Raw genomic sequence first — 15223 nt, forward strand, 5'->3', positions numbered from 1 at the left:
GTTCTATTAAATAGAACCCGAGACTTGGAGAGGTGTAATTTGTTCTAGACTTGGAATTCCTATGAGGCTAGGCACTTCCAATGTGTCTTCTAACCAGTATATCACTAACCAGTCCTCACTTTATTCTGCCTGATTTTCTTTAATTAGTTTCATAACATAATTTTGAGGAAAAATGTATCTGCTTCATTCAGGGCAGGAGGAGATCAGGTGGAAAGAGGGAATGCATAGCACTGAATCAAAGTTTCATTCATGTTTCAAAATAATAATTTATAACTTCCCAAATCCTTCCATATCACTAACTTCCTCAAAATCATGCTGCAAAGTCCTCATTGTGATTTTAACCCCAATTAATAGATTGGCAACTGAAGGCCAGACAAGCTAAATGTCTTGTCCTGGGTGATGCTGCTGGTTTGTGTAATACCCAGTCCCATGTTCTTTCTACCATTCAGTGAAACTGGACAATTTCAACACAGTGTGTGACACTTCTTCAGCCTAGAGATCCCTGAGGAAACTACCAGAAACCAGAAGAAGTTCAGGAATGAGACTAGATTAGGCTGGGACAGAGGTCTCTCACTAGCTTGAAGTCCTAAGGCTACAACTAGAAAGGTCTGGATCACTCAAGAAAGGTTCCTCCAAAAGCCACCTTCTGCCTCAGGCAGAAGGTCTGGTAAAATCAGCCTTTCTCTTTCTAGTCTTTCTTCTTCCTACCCATCTTAGTCTGAACATTGAGAGGTAGCCAAGAGACCAGCCAGGATTTTGGAAATGATGGTCAGGAATGTAATGATGCTAAATTAATGGTAATAGGCTAGGTGCAATCAGAGCTTACTTACTACAAACCAGATACCAGATACCAGATACTGCCCAGGGGAATGTTTATACATTTAATTCTTCCCACAGTCCTAGGGGGAGGTAGGGACAGTTTACGATGAAGAGATAGAGGGTTAGATTGTCACCTGCTTGACCTTGACAAAATAGGGAAAGGAAGGTTAGAAATCCTCACATTTTAAGAGCCCTTGAGCCCTCAGACCTCATTCACAAGTGAGGTCATTTACTAAGTGACATTAGAGTCACACCATACATGAAGTGTTCCTTGCATGTCTTAGATTCCCAAAGGATCCAGCAAAGGTGACTGTGCTCAGTTGTGATCTAGAAACTAATTCATTCTTTCTCACCTTGCCACTTTTCTTCCTTTCCTTTCTCTCTTTTTCTTTCTCTGAAATATTTTCATTGGCTTAATTTCCAATGCTAGGATCAGATAACATTTTTTTTCCTGTTTTATAAAATAGAATCCATATTCCCATTTTCTTTCCAAATAAAAAGATTACTGACCAAGGTATGTTGTTTGCATATACGGACATGTGAAGAGGAAACCTCCTTCTTAGTTTCATTATGGTCACCTGTCAAGATGAACTTAATTGACACTAACTTACAAAAATTGGAGAGCTGGTGCTAGTGGCTCACAGCTGTAATCCTAGCTACTCAGGAGGCTGAGATCTGAGGGTCACAGATTTATTTGGCGCCTCCAAAGATCAGTGCTACTCAGAGTCTGGAAGCTGTTAAGCTAGAGGGCATCATTATCAGGTTTGTTAAGAAACACTTTATTCAGAGACTTGGCTGGGAATGAGTACTAACTAGGTGATGTGGAAATCATCTCCGGGTGTAACAGTTAACAGGAGTCGAACATTAACATGCTGGAGGCCAGGACTGCAATGGGTCATTGACTTGTGTGCTGGTTCTAATCAGAGACCACCCCTCCACCTTTAACTATTTCTACTTCAGCACCTACAACTAGTGCATTACAGGGAAAGAATTCACACATAAACACTCAATGATATGGCCAGTAAAGCAGTTAGTTAGAAGCAGTAAGTATCTGAACAGAGACAATACAACTGTTAGGTCAAATGCAGGAAGGGTGCTGCCCTCCGGGCAGCTGCAAAAGCAAGCCCCTATTAATCCCTTAACTAAGCAGCTGATGGATTTAATCTTTTTTTGTGTGTGTGCATACGTTATAACTGTAGACACAGGATCATTATAAGTTTTCTACAAATCAACACAAGCTAAGGCCGAGCTTTTTATTTCTTCACCTCACTAACATGACAGGAAAGGCTTCCGATTAGAATTCACTGTCATTCTAGTTTGAAGAATTGTAAGGAAGGTTCATTCTGAGATTCATTCACCCACAGAATAGGTCTCTATTTGAAGAGGGAAGGGATCTGAGTCCCCAGGCTGAGGATCAACTTTCTTTTGATTTTTGCATCTATTGTTATTTAAAATAACACATACTTGGAGAGAAGGTTATTTTGCATAATAATATCAGAAAAGGAATTGTTACCTGGTATAATCTCCTTTAGCTTCCTGAAATTAAAAAAAAAAGACAGATGATTACTATGCATTTATGCTAAGCTAAATCAATTATATGCATTCTTGGCTATTTTCGTCTCATAGTTTTGTATGGAAAAAAATGTGGCTATCACATTGATGAGAAAATATTAGTATCCATTAACAGAGACAAAGACATACATTTCTAAAATCTTTACATTTCTAAAATCACAAGATGAATGATTTTCCTTGCAAGGGCCACTTTTCTTTTTTCTTTCTTTCTTTTGGCTGGGTAGAGACCTTTGAAATGATGACACAAGTAAATTAACATATACTATTTGTTTTCTCTTTACTTTTTAAACCAGTACAGAAATAGACTTTGCTTTTCCACTACTAGTGCTTTTCAAAATTAAAGGGCTTTTTTTTGTACACCCTCAAGAAAATGTACACAAAAGTTACTAAATTTAAATGAAAATTACAGCTGTTCTAACAACTGCTGCCTTCCAAATTCAAGTAACTTAGAGCACTCCCTCCAAATACAGTGTGACTTCTTTTCACTTGGAGCAGTCTAAATTTTTCTTTGAGAAACAGAATATCACACCATATAGCTCCTGCAGATGACTTTAAAACAGAATTCAGTGGCTCACATTTTTCCACTGGCAAGCAACTGTAACTGTTTTATTTATTTATTTTTTTAATCTACCAGACGCTGGTCCACGCAAAAGTTTCAGAGTTGCAGGCAGTTAGTAAAAACCAAGAAATATTGAAAGGGCTAGTCAGAGCCATCGGGGCCATTCTTACCTGTAAAATGAGTGCTGCTAACTTGAAGATGGTTTCGCTGTCCACTTCGATCTGTCCCTGTTGGTGGGAAAGAAAAATATCACTGAATGCAGGGCTGCCCTAGACTGTACCAAATGGCTATCGAGTTGGGGAAGCTATCACAGCTTGGCACCTCCAGGTTAAGATCAAATGCAGACCATACCACTGCAGAGGAGAGAGGGGTGTTCAGAGAGACTCGTAAGGAGTAGGGGAAATGACACTCTGTGTGTGTGTGTGTGTGTGTGTGTGTGTGTATGTGTGTGTGTGTGTGTGTGTGTGTGTGTGTGTGTGTTATGTTAGCTGTGGAGAATTTTGTTTAGAGAATAGTACATGGGAAACACAATGACTTTGAAGCTGAAAATTCGGACAACTTCAACATGAATAATCTTTTATCTCTGGAAATTCATTTTTTAAGCTAGGCAGATTTTCCTAGATTTGTTTGTGTGGATTTCTTGTGATTTATTTTTCCCTCTGTGTCACAGCATAGTTGTTTTAGGATGTACACAATACAAATATTATTAACGCATAAATTCCCTTCTGTGTCAATGACACGCTAGTGAATTAATATTTTTTCATTCTAGATCAAATGGGAGGCCTTAAAAGTGAGTCACAATAAAAGCTTAGCAGACTGAAGTTCTAAGGCCTTTACACTGAGGTGTGATAAATTCTTGTCATATTTTCATCATCTTATCTTTTTAATCCTTCAAGATCCCAAATTAAGGGCTGGGAAGGTGGCTCAGTGGTAAAGTGCTTGCCTTGCATGCATAAGGTCCTGGGTTTGATTCCTCAGCACCACATAAACAGAAAAAGCTGGAAGCAGGCCCTGTGGCTCAAGGGGTAGAGCGCTAGCCTTGAGCTGAAGAGCTGAGGGACAGCACCCAGGCCCAGAGTTCAAGCTCCAGGACCGACCAAAAAAAAAAAAAAAAAGATACCAAATTAAAATTGGAGTTCTGGGCCTCAGTTAAGAAAGAAGATTTTTTTCAATAGTCTAGAAGGGATGTGTAGGTAGGTGTGTAAGGATATTTCCTCTATCAATAACCTACCCACCTTTGTACCATTAAATATGGTGACATATGTAAATACTGTTACTACTCCTGTAAGATTACAAATAGTGAGTTGCTAAAGAAGCTTTTTCTCTTTCTCTCTTTTTTTTTTTTTTTTGCCAGTCCTGGGGCTTAAACTCAGGGCCTGGGCAGTGTCCCTGAGCTTCTTTTTGCTCAAGGCTAGCACTCTACCACTTGAGCCACAGTGCTACTTCTGGCTTTTTCTTTTTTTGGGTCCGGTTGTGGGGCCTGAACTCTGGGCCTGGGCGCTGTCCCTCAGCTCTTCAGCTCAAGGCTAGCTCTCTACCACTTGAGCCACAGCGCCACTTCCGGCTTTTTTCTTTTTGCTTATGTGGTGCTGAGGAATCGAACCCAGGGCCTCAGGCACGCAAGGCAAGCGCTATACCACTGAGCTACCTTCCCAGCCCACTTCTGGCTTTTTCTGAGGAATTGAATCCAGGGCTTTATGCATACTAGGCAAGCATTAATGCAGAAATGATCCCACAGGAGTCTTTCCTTGACTGAGTACAGCATACCTAGGACTTGAAAGTGCATAATAGCCAGGAACTGATGGTTCACACCTATATTCCTAGCTACTGAGGAGGCTGAGATCTGAGGATCTATGTCCGAAGCCAGCACAGGCAGGAAAGTTCAGGAAACTCTATTATCTCCAATGAAGCAGCAAAAATTAAGAAGTAGAACTGTGATTCAAGTGATAGAACATCAGCCTTAAGCAAAAAAAAAAAAAAAAAAAGTTCAAGAATAATGCCCAGGCTGGGAAGGTGGCACAGTGGTAGAGCACTTGCCTTGCATGCATGAGGCCCTGGGTTCGATTCCTCAGCACCACATAAGCAAAAAGAAAAAAGCTGGAAGTGGCGCTGTGGCTCAAGTGGTAGAGCGCTAGCCTTGAGCTGAAGAGCTGAGGGACAGCGCCCAGGCCCAGAGTTCAGGCCCCACGACCGGACCCAAAAAAAAAAGAAAAAAAAGAGAGAGAAAAAGGGAGGGAAGGAGGGATGGAGGGAGAGACAGAAGGAGAGAAGAGAGAGACAGACAGATGGAAAGAAAGAGAAGGAGAGAGAGGGGGAGAGAAAAGAAATCCAAAATAACACATATTTAAATTCTAATACCGGTTGCCAATGGTATCTGCCTGGTTCACCGAGTTCAACCAAGAATAACACTATTTGTCTGCAAGTTCACTTGCTGATATTTAATTAAGCCTTAGAAAGAACTCTAGAAGTTCAGGCTTGAAGTTTCTATGTTCTTTGGAAGCTACAGACTGCCCAGGAGAGAAGATTTTTTTTTTTCTCTTACTTCCAACCATGGCAACAGATGTAACCTTATAGGTCCTGGGCAAGCTAACTCTTGATGGAGGGATCTCCTCAAAGAGAAAGGTAACCCGAGCTCCGCCAGTGGGTTTCCACGACTCTTAGGGATAAACAAAGAGAACCAGAGAAGTGAGTCAGGTGGTGTGGCTGAATGCACAAAGGTAACATGAAACAGTGTCAAGTCCCCGTGCTACACCCTCATGGCTAATGTAGCTGCACTATGAATTCACTTACTAGGTCAGTGAGTACAGGCTCCTCCCACACTTCGTTTCTCTTCTGTCCTTGCATAGTTGGCTCAGTGGACTCTCACACATGGGAAATTCTAGGTTTTGATTCTCAAATAGAAGAACTAAATAAAGTTCTAGGATCTGAAAGGAACTGTGTAACAATATGACCCCCTTGCTTTACAGATAGCTGGTAGTCTACACTGGGGAGATGAGATGCGCCATCGTCAGACATCCTGGTCCCTGCTCTGCGATGAACAGATAACCTTCTATGATTCTGGTGCACATCTCTGGCCCAGAATCTTCCAAGCAGGCAATGACTGAAAAATAATGACTAAAATGCCACCTCCACTGGTAGTGGGATAATATGTCATCAACCAACAGACACTGTCATGGGCAATGGGAGAATTATTCCTGGAGCCTCATCCTGCTCGTGCTATACTGATCCAGCACTCCATGGAAACTTACCGTCTACGATAGCAATGGATGGCAACCTGCTACAGACACTTCATCTCTAGAACTACTTGATAGACTATTGGGAGATGGCAGTATGGTTTGAATCTATCACTCCCTATTTTAGGATTAAGTTTACTAAAAAAATTAACTTGTAGACACCAACAAAATACAAGAAATGTGTAAACAAAGGAGCTGGTGGCTCATATTTGTAATCCAAGCTACTTAGGAGGCTGAGATCTGAGGAATATAGTTTGAAGCCAGGAAAGTTCACAAGACTCTTACCTACAATTGATCACCACAAAAAAAAAAAAGAAAGAAGAAGGAGGAGGAAGAAGAGGAGGAAGAGGAGGAGGAGGAGGAGGAAGAAGAGGAGAAGGAGGAGGAGAAAGAGCAGGGAAGGAAGGAAGGAAGGAAGAAAGAAAGAAAGAAAGAAAGAAAGAAAGAAAGAAAGAAAGAAAGAAAGAAAGAAAGAAAGAAAGAAAGAAGCCAGAAGTAGGGCTGTGGCTCAAGTGCTAGAACATCAGCCCTGAGAGAAGGAGCCAAGGGACAGCTGTGAATTCAACCCTGTAACAACACAAAGGAAGGAAAGAAGGAAGAAAGGAAGGAAGGAAAGAAAAAAGAAAGGAAAGAAGGAAGGGAGGAAGGAAGAAAAGGAGCAAGAGAAAGAGAGGAAGAAAGGCAGGGAGGAGTGTAAAAATTACCATTTGCATCTAGCACAGTACTAATTCAGGCAGGCAATATTCTTATTGTTGCTGTTTTTTGTGGCATTGGGAATTGAACGGAGAGCTTCATGCCTGCCAGGCAAGAGCCCTACCACTGAGCTACAAGCCCTCTCCTCAACCCTAAGCAATAATTTTCAATAAATAAAAACCACGGTGTGAAAATCTGATTAGAAACAGGGTTAGATGTTTGCATAATCAAAACGCACCTCTCTCTCCATAAATGACTTATCAATTATAAAGGGAAAAATGGTCACCTTTCACCTGACATGTACCATCTTAACCAAATAATGAGAAAGTGCCCAGGGCAGTAACTGGACGGCACAGCACTATGTGCTTTCCATGGTGGGCACCAAGAAGACACACACTCACATATATATGCTGCTGTTAGCGTATTTTATCTGTTGTATATAGTACACATATCATGGTAATATATTTCTATGACATATATATATATATATATATATATATATAATTACTGGTAAATGGAAATGTTTCACACTTGAAATCAAAGGTGGAGGGAGCTCTGATTTACAGCCTTTGGTGTAAAACACTTCCACTATGGTTATTTCAAGCTACCAGTAGAACTTCATAGAATGGAGAAGCTGGGAAGAGATGTGAGAATTGGCTGTGATAGACTGATACAGACTGTCTCCAGCACACTGCTGTGTAGAATTCCTGTGAAAAATAAATCACTCTTTCTACTCAGGAGGAACTACGAGACAAACCCAAACTGAGGGATATTCTGTGGAACATCTGTCTCATATTTTTCAAAAATGTTGGTGAAGTGAGTGCTAGTAAAGGCAATTAAAAGGTCATCATGACTAAATGCAATGTGTTATCTGGACTGAGGGGGTAGGGGGCATGACCAGAGGGCAGGGCCATTGAGTTGATATTAGGCAACAACAGCATGGATCCAGAGTTACATTTTCTGAATAGGATCACAGCAATATGGCTACACAAGGGATCTCCTTGACTTTAGACAATGTACAGCGAATTAGTTAGGGGCTTTCTTTAACTTACCCTCATGTGTTCAGAAGCAAAAATCCCATATATGAAGGGAGAGAGGAAGTGTAAATGTGACAAAATGTTAAAAAGTGATAGGTTAAGTTTGACAGACATATACTGGCATTTGTGATACTATTCTTAGCGCGCTTCCATAAATTTGACATTATCTCTAAATAAAAAGTTCATTTTAAAAATAGACCTACTTCCTTAAGTAGTGAATAATTTAGTGTGTGTGTGTGTGTTTCTGACAAGTCTCCTTCCTTTTGTTCTGGACAGAATATTATAATCCTTTGGAGATTGACTTCTTTCCTCAGTTGATTCTACTGTAAACACAATCATTGGGGTTTTGTTTTTTTTTTTGGCAAATGATGGAAGCTGGTCCAAAGACCCTCCCCCAATTGTTCCATCTTAGAACTAGGAGAGGAAACATCTATGTTCTTTGAGGACAAAGTTGGGAAGATATGACCCAGAGGGGATCAATGACCACAGAAAGAGCCTTTTTCTCACTGTTAGTCAATTGTTTCCACTGCTGAGTGGGAGTAGACTTCACAGTCTGGTTAAAATTCCCCAAGTGGCAGGACTGATGAAGTGGATGCTGCTTAGGATCGTATAGATTTATCACTAAGCCATTGAACAGTGCAACCAACAGATGCCACAAAGACCACAAATGAATGAGTGTATGGAGCTTCCCGGAGATTCCCTGGTCTTCCCCAAGGATACAGGTACAGGGGGGAGGAATCTGCCACTTCAGAGGAGAGCAAGCTGCTTTTTATAACAGGCAGGCTGGGGGCAGTGGTGAGGGAGAGGGGAATGCCACTGTTCAAGATCTATTACTTTATAGGTAATGCCTGGTAGGCAATAGAAACAGTCTACAAACAGTGCTAGTTCCTATTTTCTAGCGATTACTATACCCTTACAAGTCAGGTCATAGCAACTACACCTGAGTACATGAATCAATCATTTCCTCCCCCCCTTTTTGTTTCAAGTTAGTTGTCCCAAGTAGTATTTTATGTGTGATATTCTCAGTGCCCAATTATTTTTGCTAGACCAGGACTTTCAACTTCAGAGCACAGGGCATTCTGAATTAGATAATTCTTTGCTATAGGTGAACGTCCTGTGTATCACACAGGAAGCTAGGCAGAGTCTCGGGTCTACTTATTACATGCCAGTAGTAGCCTCTCCCTCGCTGTGACAATCAAGTATGCCTCTCGATATTTATTGCCAAATGTCCCCTGGGATGGGTGTGGGCCCCAAATTGTTCCTAGTTAAGAACCACTGCTCTGTACTTTCTAAGTGTTATTCTTGGATGATGCTGGAATAATTAAAAAATCCTACATAAGTTATCTACAAGGTTTGTTCCAGGTAATAAAGCCTTTCATTTGTCTGAACTATGTTCTAGCATTACTCCACTGGATTAGATCAAGAAACAATGTAGGTAACAACCGGGAGAAGTCATTATTGTAATAATTCTGTGTGCTATTGGGGACATTGTTTATACCACATAGCAGCATTTTCAAGGGCCCCATGGGGGAAGCTTCTGGGTTTAAGCAGCAGCAGCAACTGTGTTTCTTCTGAACGCGTTGTTTTTACCTTAGTGTGGGTGGTGGCAGCGCCCCCTTGGCTTTGGCTATAAGAGAAGGTGAACTTCAGTCTGCGGGCTTGGTGCTTTCCTTTCCAGGAGCCCCGTTTTATATTGGTTGTTCCAACTTGATTTTTCCCACTTAAAAATAACCCTGATTTCATCAGGTACTGTGTTTTACTGTATAAGTGGATTAACAAACCTTTAGGTAGCTACAGGAAAATGAACAGATCAGTGTACAGTTTACTGCCTTCTGACGAGTGCACATCCGTCCCTCGGGCACTCAGGACATCGTCACCTGGATCAGATGTCCTCCTCAGTAGGGAAATGTATGTATTTCAGTAAACTCCATCAAATCAAGAAGAAGGTGTGTGTGTGTGTTGCTAGGGATGGAACCTAGAGCCTGGTGCATCCTAGGCAAGCACTCTACCACCGAGTTCCACACTCCATCAAATCAAGAAGAAGGGGTGTGTGTGTGTGTGTGTGTGTGTGTGTGTGTGTGTGTGTGTGTGTGTGTGTGTGTGTGTGTGTGTGTGTGTGTGTGTGTGTGTGTGTGTGTGTGTGTGTGTGTGTGTGTGTGTGTGTGTGTGTGTGTGTGTGTGTGTGTGTGTGTGTGTGTGTGTGTGTGTGTGTGTGTGTGTGTGTGTGTGTGTTGCTAGGGATGGAACCTAGAGCCTGGTGCATCCTAGGCAAGCACTCTACCACCGAGTTCCACAAAATTATTTCAATGTAATTACCAACCAATTTGAACATTTCTTTTGCAATTGCAAATGATCTGCTACCCACGTGTGAAATTATCCTTTGCTCCATTTACCTACACAAAAACTTACGTTGGATCTGCATCTATATTAGCCATACGAGCCCTCTGCATTGATTATTAGATGCAAATTGATCCTTCAGCCTCTTCTTTGACCTGACCTACTTCTCCACTGTAAGATTCTACTATTCTGGGAAAACCTGTGGGGCCGTTGGCACCTTATTTTTACTTAAAAACAGAAATAAAGACCTGGTCCGTTCCTTATTAGTGAAATGGTAGAACATAGTATTAACCATATCTGCTTGTTTTGATCATTAAGTGAAGGATAAATGTTAAGCATCTATCAAAAAGCCCAGCACTGGGCTGGGAAGGTGGCTCAGTGGTAGAGTGCTTGCCTTGCAGGCATGAGGCCCTGGGTTCGGTTCCTCAGTGCCACATAAACAGAAAAAGCCGAAGTAGTGTTGTGGCTCAGAGCGCTAACCTTGAGCTGAAGAGCTAAGGGACAGCACAGAGGCCCAGAGTTCAAGACCCACCAAAGAAAAAAAAAGTATAATCCCTAATTTTACTCCCACCTTTCTCTGTAATCTCCCTAATGGAAGCACAATCCTTCAATGGCACTATCAGGTATAATGAGCAACCTATCAGTGACTGTTTACATTTGTGAATTCATTAGACTCTCTAAGTATTTTCTTGATGTCTGCTGAGACACCTGCTGTCACCCTGCCCATTTAACAATCATCCTTGAGACGTTATTTGTATTTGGCCAAAGTTATATCGACAAGACCTAGCACAGTGATTGGAGCTCTCTGGATGTTCAGTAGTATTTGTAGACTATCAATTGAAATCATATTGAAATATAAAACTAGTTGGGAGTATTTGTATGTTTTTCTTTTCTTTCTTTTTCTTTTTGGTTGGTTGTGGGGCTGGAACTCTGGGCCTGGGCACCATCCCCGAGCTCTTCAGTTCAAGTCAAGTGCTCTACCCCTTGAGCCACAGCGCCATTTCCAGTTTTCCAGTAGTTTACTGGAAATAAGAGGCTCATGGACTTTTCTGCCTGGGCTGGCTTTGAACCTCGATCCTCACATCTCAGCCTCCTGAATAGTTAGGATTACACATGTGAGCCACCGGCGCCTGGCTTGTTTTTCTTTCTTAAAAGAAGGGATGTTTCTAGTGTTCCTTGGTTCACCATATACCTGATTTGCCAACTCAGAGTAAGAAATTTGAGTTTCTTGATGTATGACAATATAGGCCAGCCTTCACTCTATGAGAAACACCGTACCTAAACAGAAACTCTACAGGTACAAGGTGTCAGAAAGTTATTTGCTCTCTGCTTGCATGTGCTGCTATACTTGTAACAGGAAAATCATAATGATATCTGTCTTGCATTCATTATGGACTTAGAAGGAGAAGAGAAAAGTCACACATGAAGATGTTTCGGAACAACGAGAAGGTGTACAAGGAAATTAAACAAGTGTGGGTACTTTGCTGGGTGTGTGTCAGAGTTTCAAAGACATAAGCATAATAACCAAGCAAACGGCTTCTCAGAAACTTGATCACAATCAGATAGGTGCCAGGAGAGAGGGAAAGTGCAAGTGAGAGAGTTTGTAGTATCAGAATGAGTGCTTAGCTTGGGAGAATAACACAGGTGAATATACGCGTATAGAAATGAGAAAAAAAGGGCTGGGAAGGTGGCTTAGTGGTAGAGTGCTTGCCTAGCATGCATGAGGCCCTGGGTTCGATTCCTCAGCTCCACATAAGCAAAAAGAAAAAAGCCGGAAGTGGTGCTGTAGCTCAAGTGGTAGAGTGCTAGCCTTGAGCTGAAGAGCTGAGGGATAGCACCCAGGCCCAGAGTTCAGGCTCCATAACCGGACCCAAAAAAAAAGAAATGAGAAAAAAAGGGCTGGGAAGGTGGCTTAGTGGTAGGGTGCTTGCCTAGCATAAATAAAGCCCTGGGTTCAATTCCTTAGCACCACATGCACAGAAAATAGAAATGAGAAAAAAGGGGGAACTTAGCCACAGCATACTCCCCTTGAATTAGCCCATGCATGTTTGTGTAATGTGCTTTATTTTTAGGCATCTATAGGATATGGAATTTTTTTAATGGAATTCCAACTAATTTCAGAAGGAACCAGATCTGAGTTTCTAGCTACCATTCTCTCCTCAAAGGAAAAATGGCTGACTTCAAGATTGTAGCCACAAAAGTACAGAGAGAGCCTGGACTTGTCTTCCTGCATCATAAAATGAGGCATTTAAAAGTGGTGAGGAAAGCTGGGTGCTGGTGACTCACACCTGTAAGCCTAGCTAATCAGGAGGCTGAGATCTGAGAACCATGATTCAAAGCCAGCCTAGGCAGGAGAGTCAGTGAGTCTCTTATTTCCAGTTAGTTAGCAAAAAGCTGAAAGAGGAGGTATGGCTCAAATGGCAGAATGACAGCATTGAACAGAAAAGGCTAAGCAAGAGTCCCTGACCCTAAGTTGGTACCTGAACAAGTACACAAACAAACAAACACCAACAAAAAAATGAACTCAAACAAACGGCACACACAAAGGATGCAACTTAAAATGGATTCCATGAGCCAAAGTGGGTGCAATTTGATCACCAAAATGAACGATAGAGATGACAAGATATCACACCAGAAGGATTGCATGAGTCCCTGCTGATCACTGAAAAAAAAAATAGGGGTGAAGGAGAAGAGAAAATCATGATCGACTTTCACACAGCCACAGTATGAACTCTCCTTCCACAGTATGAACTCTCTCAGGGAAGGACATCACTGGAGGTGGAGACTCTGGGAGGAAGAACGGGGGAAGATCAACTCCAGACATCTTTCAGTTACAAAGGGACAAAATGATTTCCCAATAGAGAAACTCAGCAGGTGACAGCTTTAAACGGAACATAATGACACTGCACCCTACTTCTGAGACCCACTGAGCAGGCCAGGGTGCCATCTATGGATCTACCCCACAGTGAGGACAGTATCAGACCACTGATTCTCAAACTTTACTGAGGTACAGTGCCAGTCTTGAGTAAAAAAAATCTAGGGGACAGTGCCGAAGCCCTCAGTTCAAGCACCATTACTGGCACCAAAACAAACAAACAAACAAAAACAAATGAAGAACCTTTTGATGAGAATGTCCTGCTACTGATACATCATCAGAACTTCAATCCTCCTTTTTTCAACTGTTTCCTGTTCCTCCCTCTGAGGTCTTGAGGCTCTGTGTTTTCCCAGGAGGAGGAAATGGGTCACACGGTCAAATGTCAGGGATTAGCTCCTCTATTGTGCCAATAGCTGAACCTTCTTTATAAACTCTTGTGCCAACACACTTTCAAAGCAAAAGGAGAGAATGTTTATGAGGCTGCCCTAGAAATGAGAGGTGTGGTGATCTACAGTCAAATTGTTACGCCAGGCAAGAAAGGGAGGGAGCCTAAATAGGTCAGCCCTGCTAATAAGCATGGAGGTTCCTGGGTGCCCACATCTGATACACATGCGGGCAACAAGTGGAGAAGAGACGAATAACCATTATTAAACGAACACTTAGAACCCAGCTCTGCGCTTCTGTACTCATCCTTTCACATTATAAGATTACATACACAGCAGACTTTAATTACAGCATTCTAATTGCTTAAATGCACTCTGGCACCGATTTACAACCACAATTTCAATTTGTAGCAGCAGAGCATTCTGATAGAAAACTAGTCATTTAAAAAAAAAAAGAGGAAGACGTGTAAGGTGCTTACAAGATAATCAAGGATGATTAGAGGGAGAAAAGGATGGATCAGGAGAGAAAGTTATGATCATGACATTATTAATGGACCTTTGAGTAAAGACGTCTCGCTCAAGTTAGTCCCCTATCTAGATCTTCCCAGGAATAAAAATGTAGAAACACTTGGTTTTTCCGGACTATTACCTGATAGAGTCTCTTATTAATGTTTTTCACTAGTAATGCACACCAGGTTAAAACTGTTTTCTCCAGTGTCTTCCTTTTGGTCATCATTGTGATTAGTATGCTTCAGAACTTCTAACAGATGAACACATTTTATAGCATAGTCCTCATGGGAACTTTGGAAAATACTGTTAATAACAACAGAACCAAGGCACATTTATTCATTCCTTATTATCTGTCCCATACATATATGAGGAGGAAATATTCTTATGTCCGCTTCACACTTGAGACAGAAGCTTAGGACAATGAAGTAAGCAGTTGCTTAAAGTCACCCTGTCACTGGTGAAGCCAGGATACAAAGTTAGATAGCTTACATCCCCAGGGCCCCTTGCTCTACTTTATTGACTCAAGGCAAACTATGCGGTCTGTCTCCCCGAGAAGCAAATAAACTTAGTGGTTGTCCAATACCACGGTCTTGACTTTAGCCAGTAATAAATTATACTATTTTAAGGCTCGCTCTTCCTTCCTTCCTTCCTTCCTTCCTTCCTTCCTTCCTTCCTTCCTTCCTCCTTTCCTTCCTTCCTTCTTTCTTGCTTTCTTGATGGTCATGGGGCTTGAACTCAGGGCCTGGCCACTTATCCCTGAGATCTTCTGCTCAAAGCTAAATGCTCTACCACTTTGAGCCACACCTCCACCTCCTGTTTTCTGAGTAATTGAAGGGTCTCACAGACTTTTCTGCCTGGGCAGATCTTAGCCTCCTGGGTAGTTAGGATGACAGGTGTGAGCCACCAGTGCCAGAGCCTTAGATAATTTCTTAATGAGTCCACACTGTAAATGTTTCCCCCAAATAGCATTCCTCCTGGGCCTACTTAGTTTGATTTATTCTTCCTGAAAAATAGGCACATGGCCATCCAAACTTCATTTTCAGGGCTGGCAAGTAGATGAAGCATCATGGAAAAGCCAAAGCCATCTGCTTTTAGAATGGATTAAAAAAATAGAGGCCATAACCTGGTATGAGGTGGCCCTTGCTTTAAAGTCCTAGCATTTAGGAGGTGGAGGCAGGAGAATTATGAGTTTGAGGTCAGCCTGG

General features: G+C 41.8%; 1 protein-coding gene across 5 annotated transcripts in view; it reads right to left on the reverse strand.

Moving 5' to 3' along the window:
• Nucleotides 1-15223, reverse strand: part of Frmd4b (FERM domain containing 4B) — a 188875-nt gene that overhangs the window by 60223 nt on the left and 113429 nt on the right. For all 5 annotated transcript variants that reach the window (XM_042679986.1, XM_042679982.1, XM_042679981.1 and 2 more), the window contains exons 6-7: nucleotides 3121-3177; nucleotides 2333-2355 (exon numbers count right to left, since the gene is read on the reverse strand). In XM_042679986.1, the coding sequence (XP_042535920.1) occupies nucleotides 2333-2355; nucleotides 3121-3177 (80 nt within the window). The remainder of the gene's footprint in view (nucleotides 1-2332; nucleotides 2356-3120; nucleotides 3178-15223) is intronic.

Source organism: Dipodomys spectabilis, unplaced genomic scaffold (genome assembly GCF_019054845.1).
Source record: "Dipodomys spectabilis isolate Male_0828 unplaced genomic scaffold, ASM1905484v1 ptg000054l, whole genome shotgun sequence".
In the NCBI taxonomy this organism is placed as follows: Eukaryota; Metazoa; Chordata; class Mammalia; order Rodentia; family Heteromyidae; genus Dipodomys; species Dipodomys spectabilis.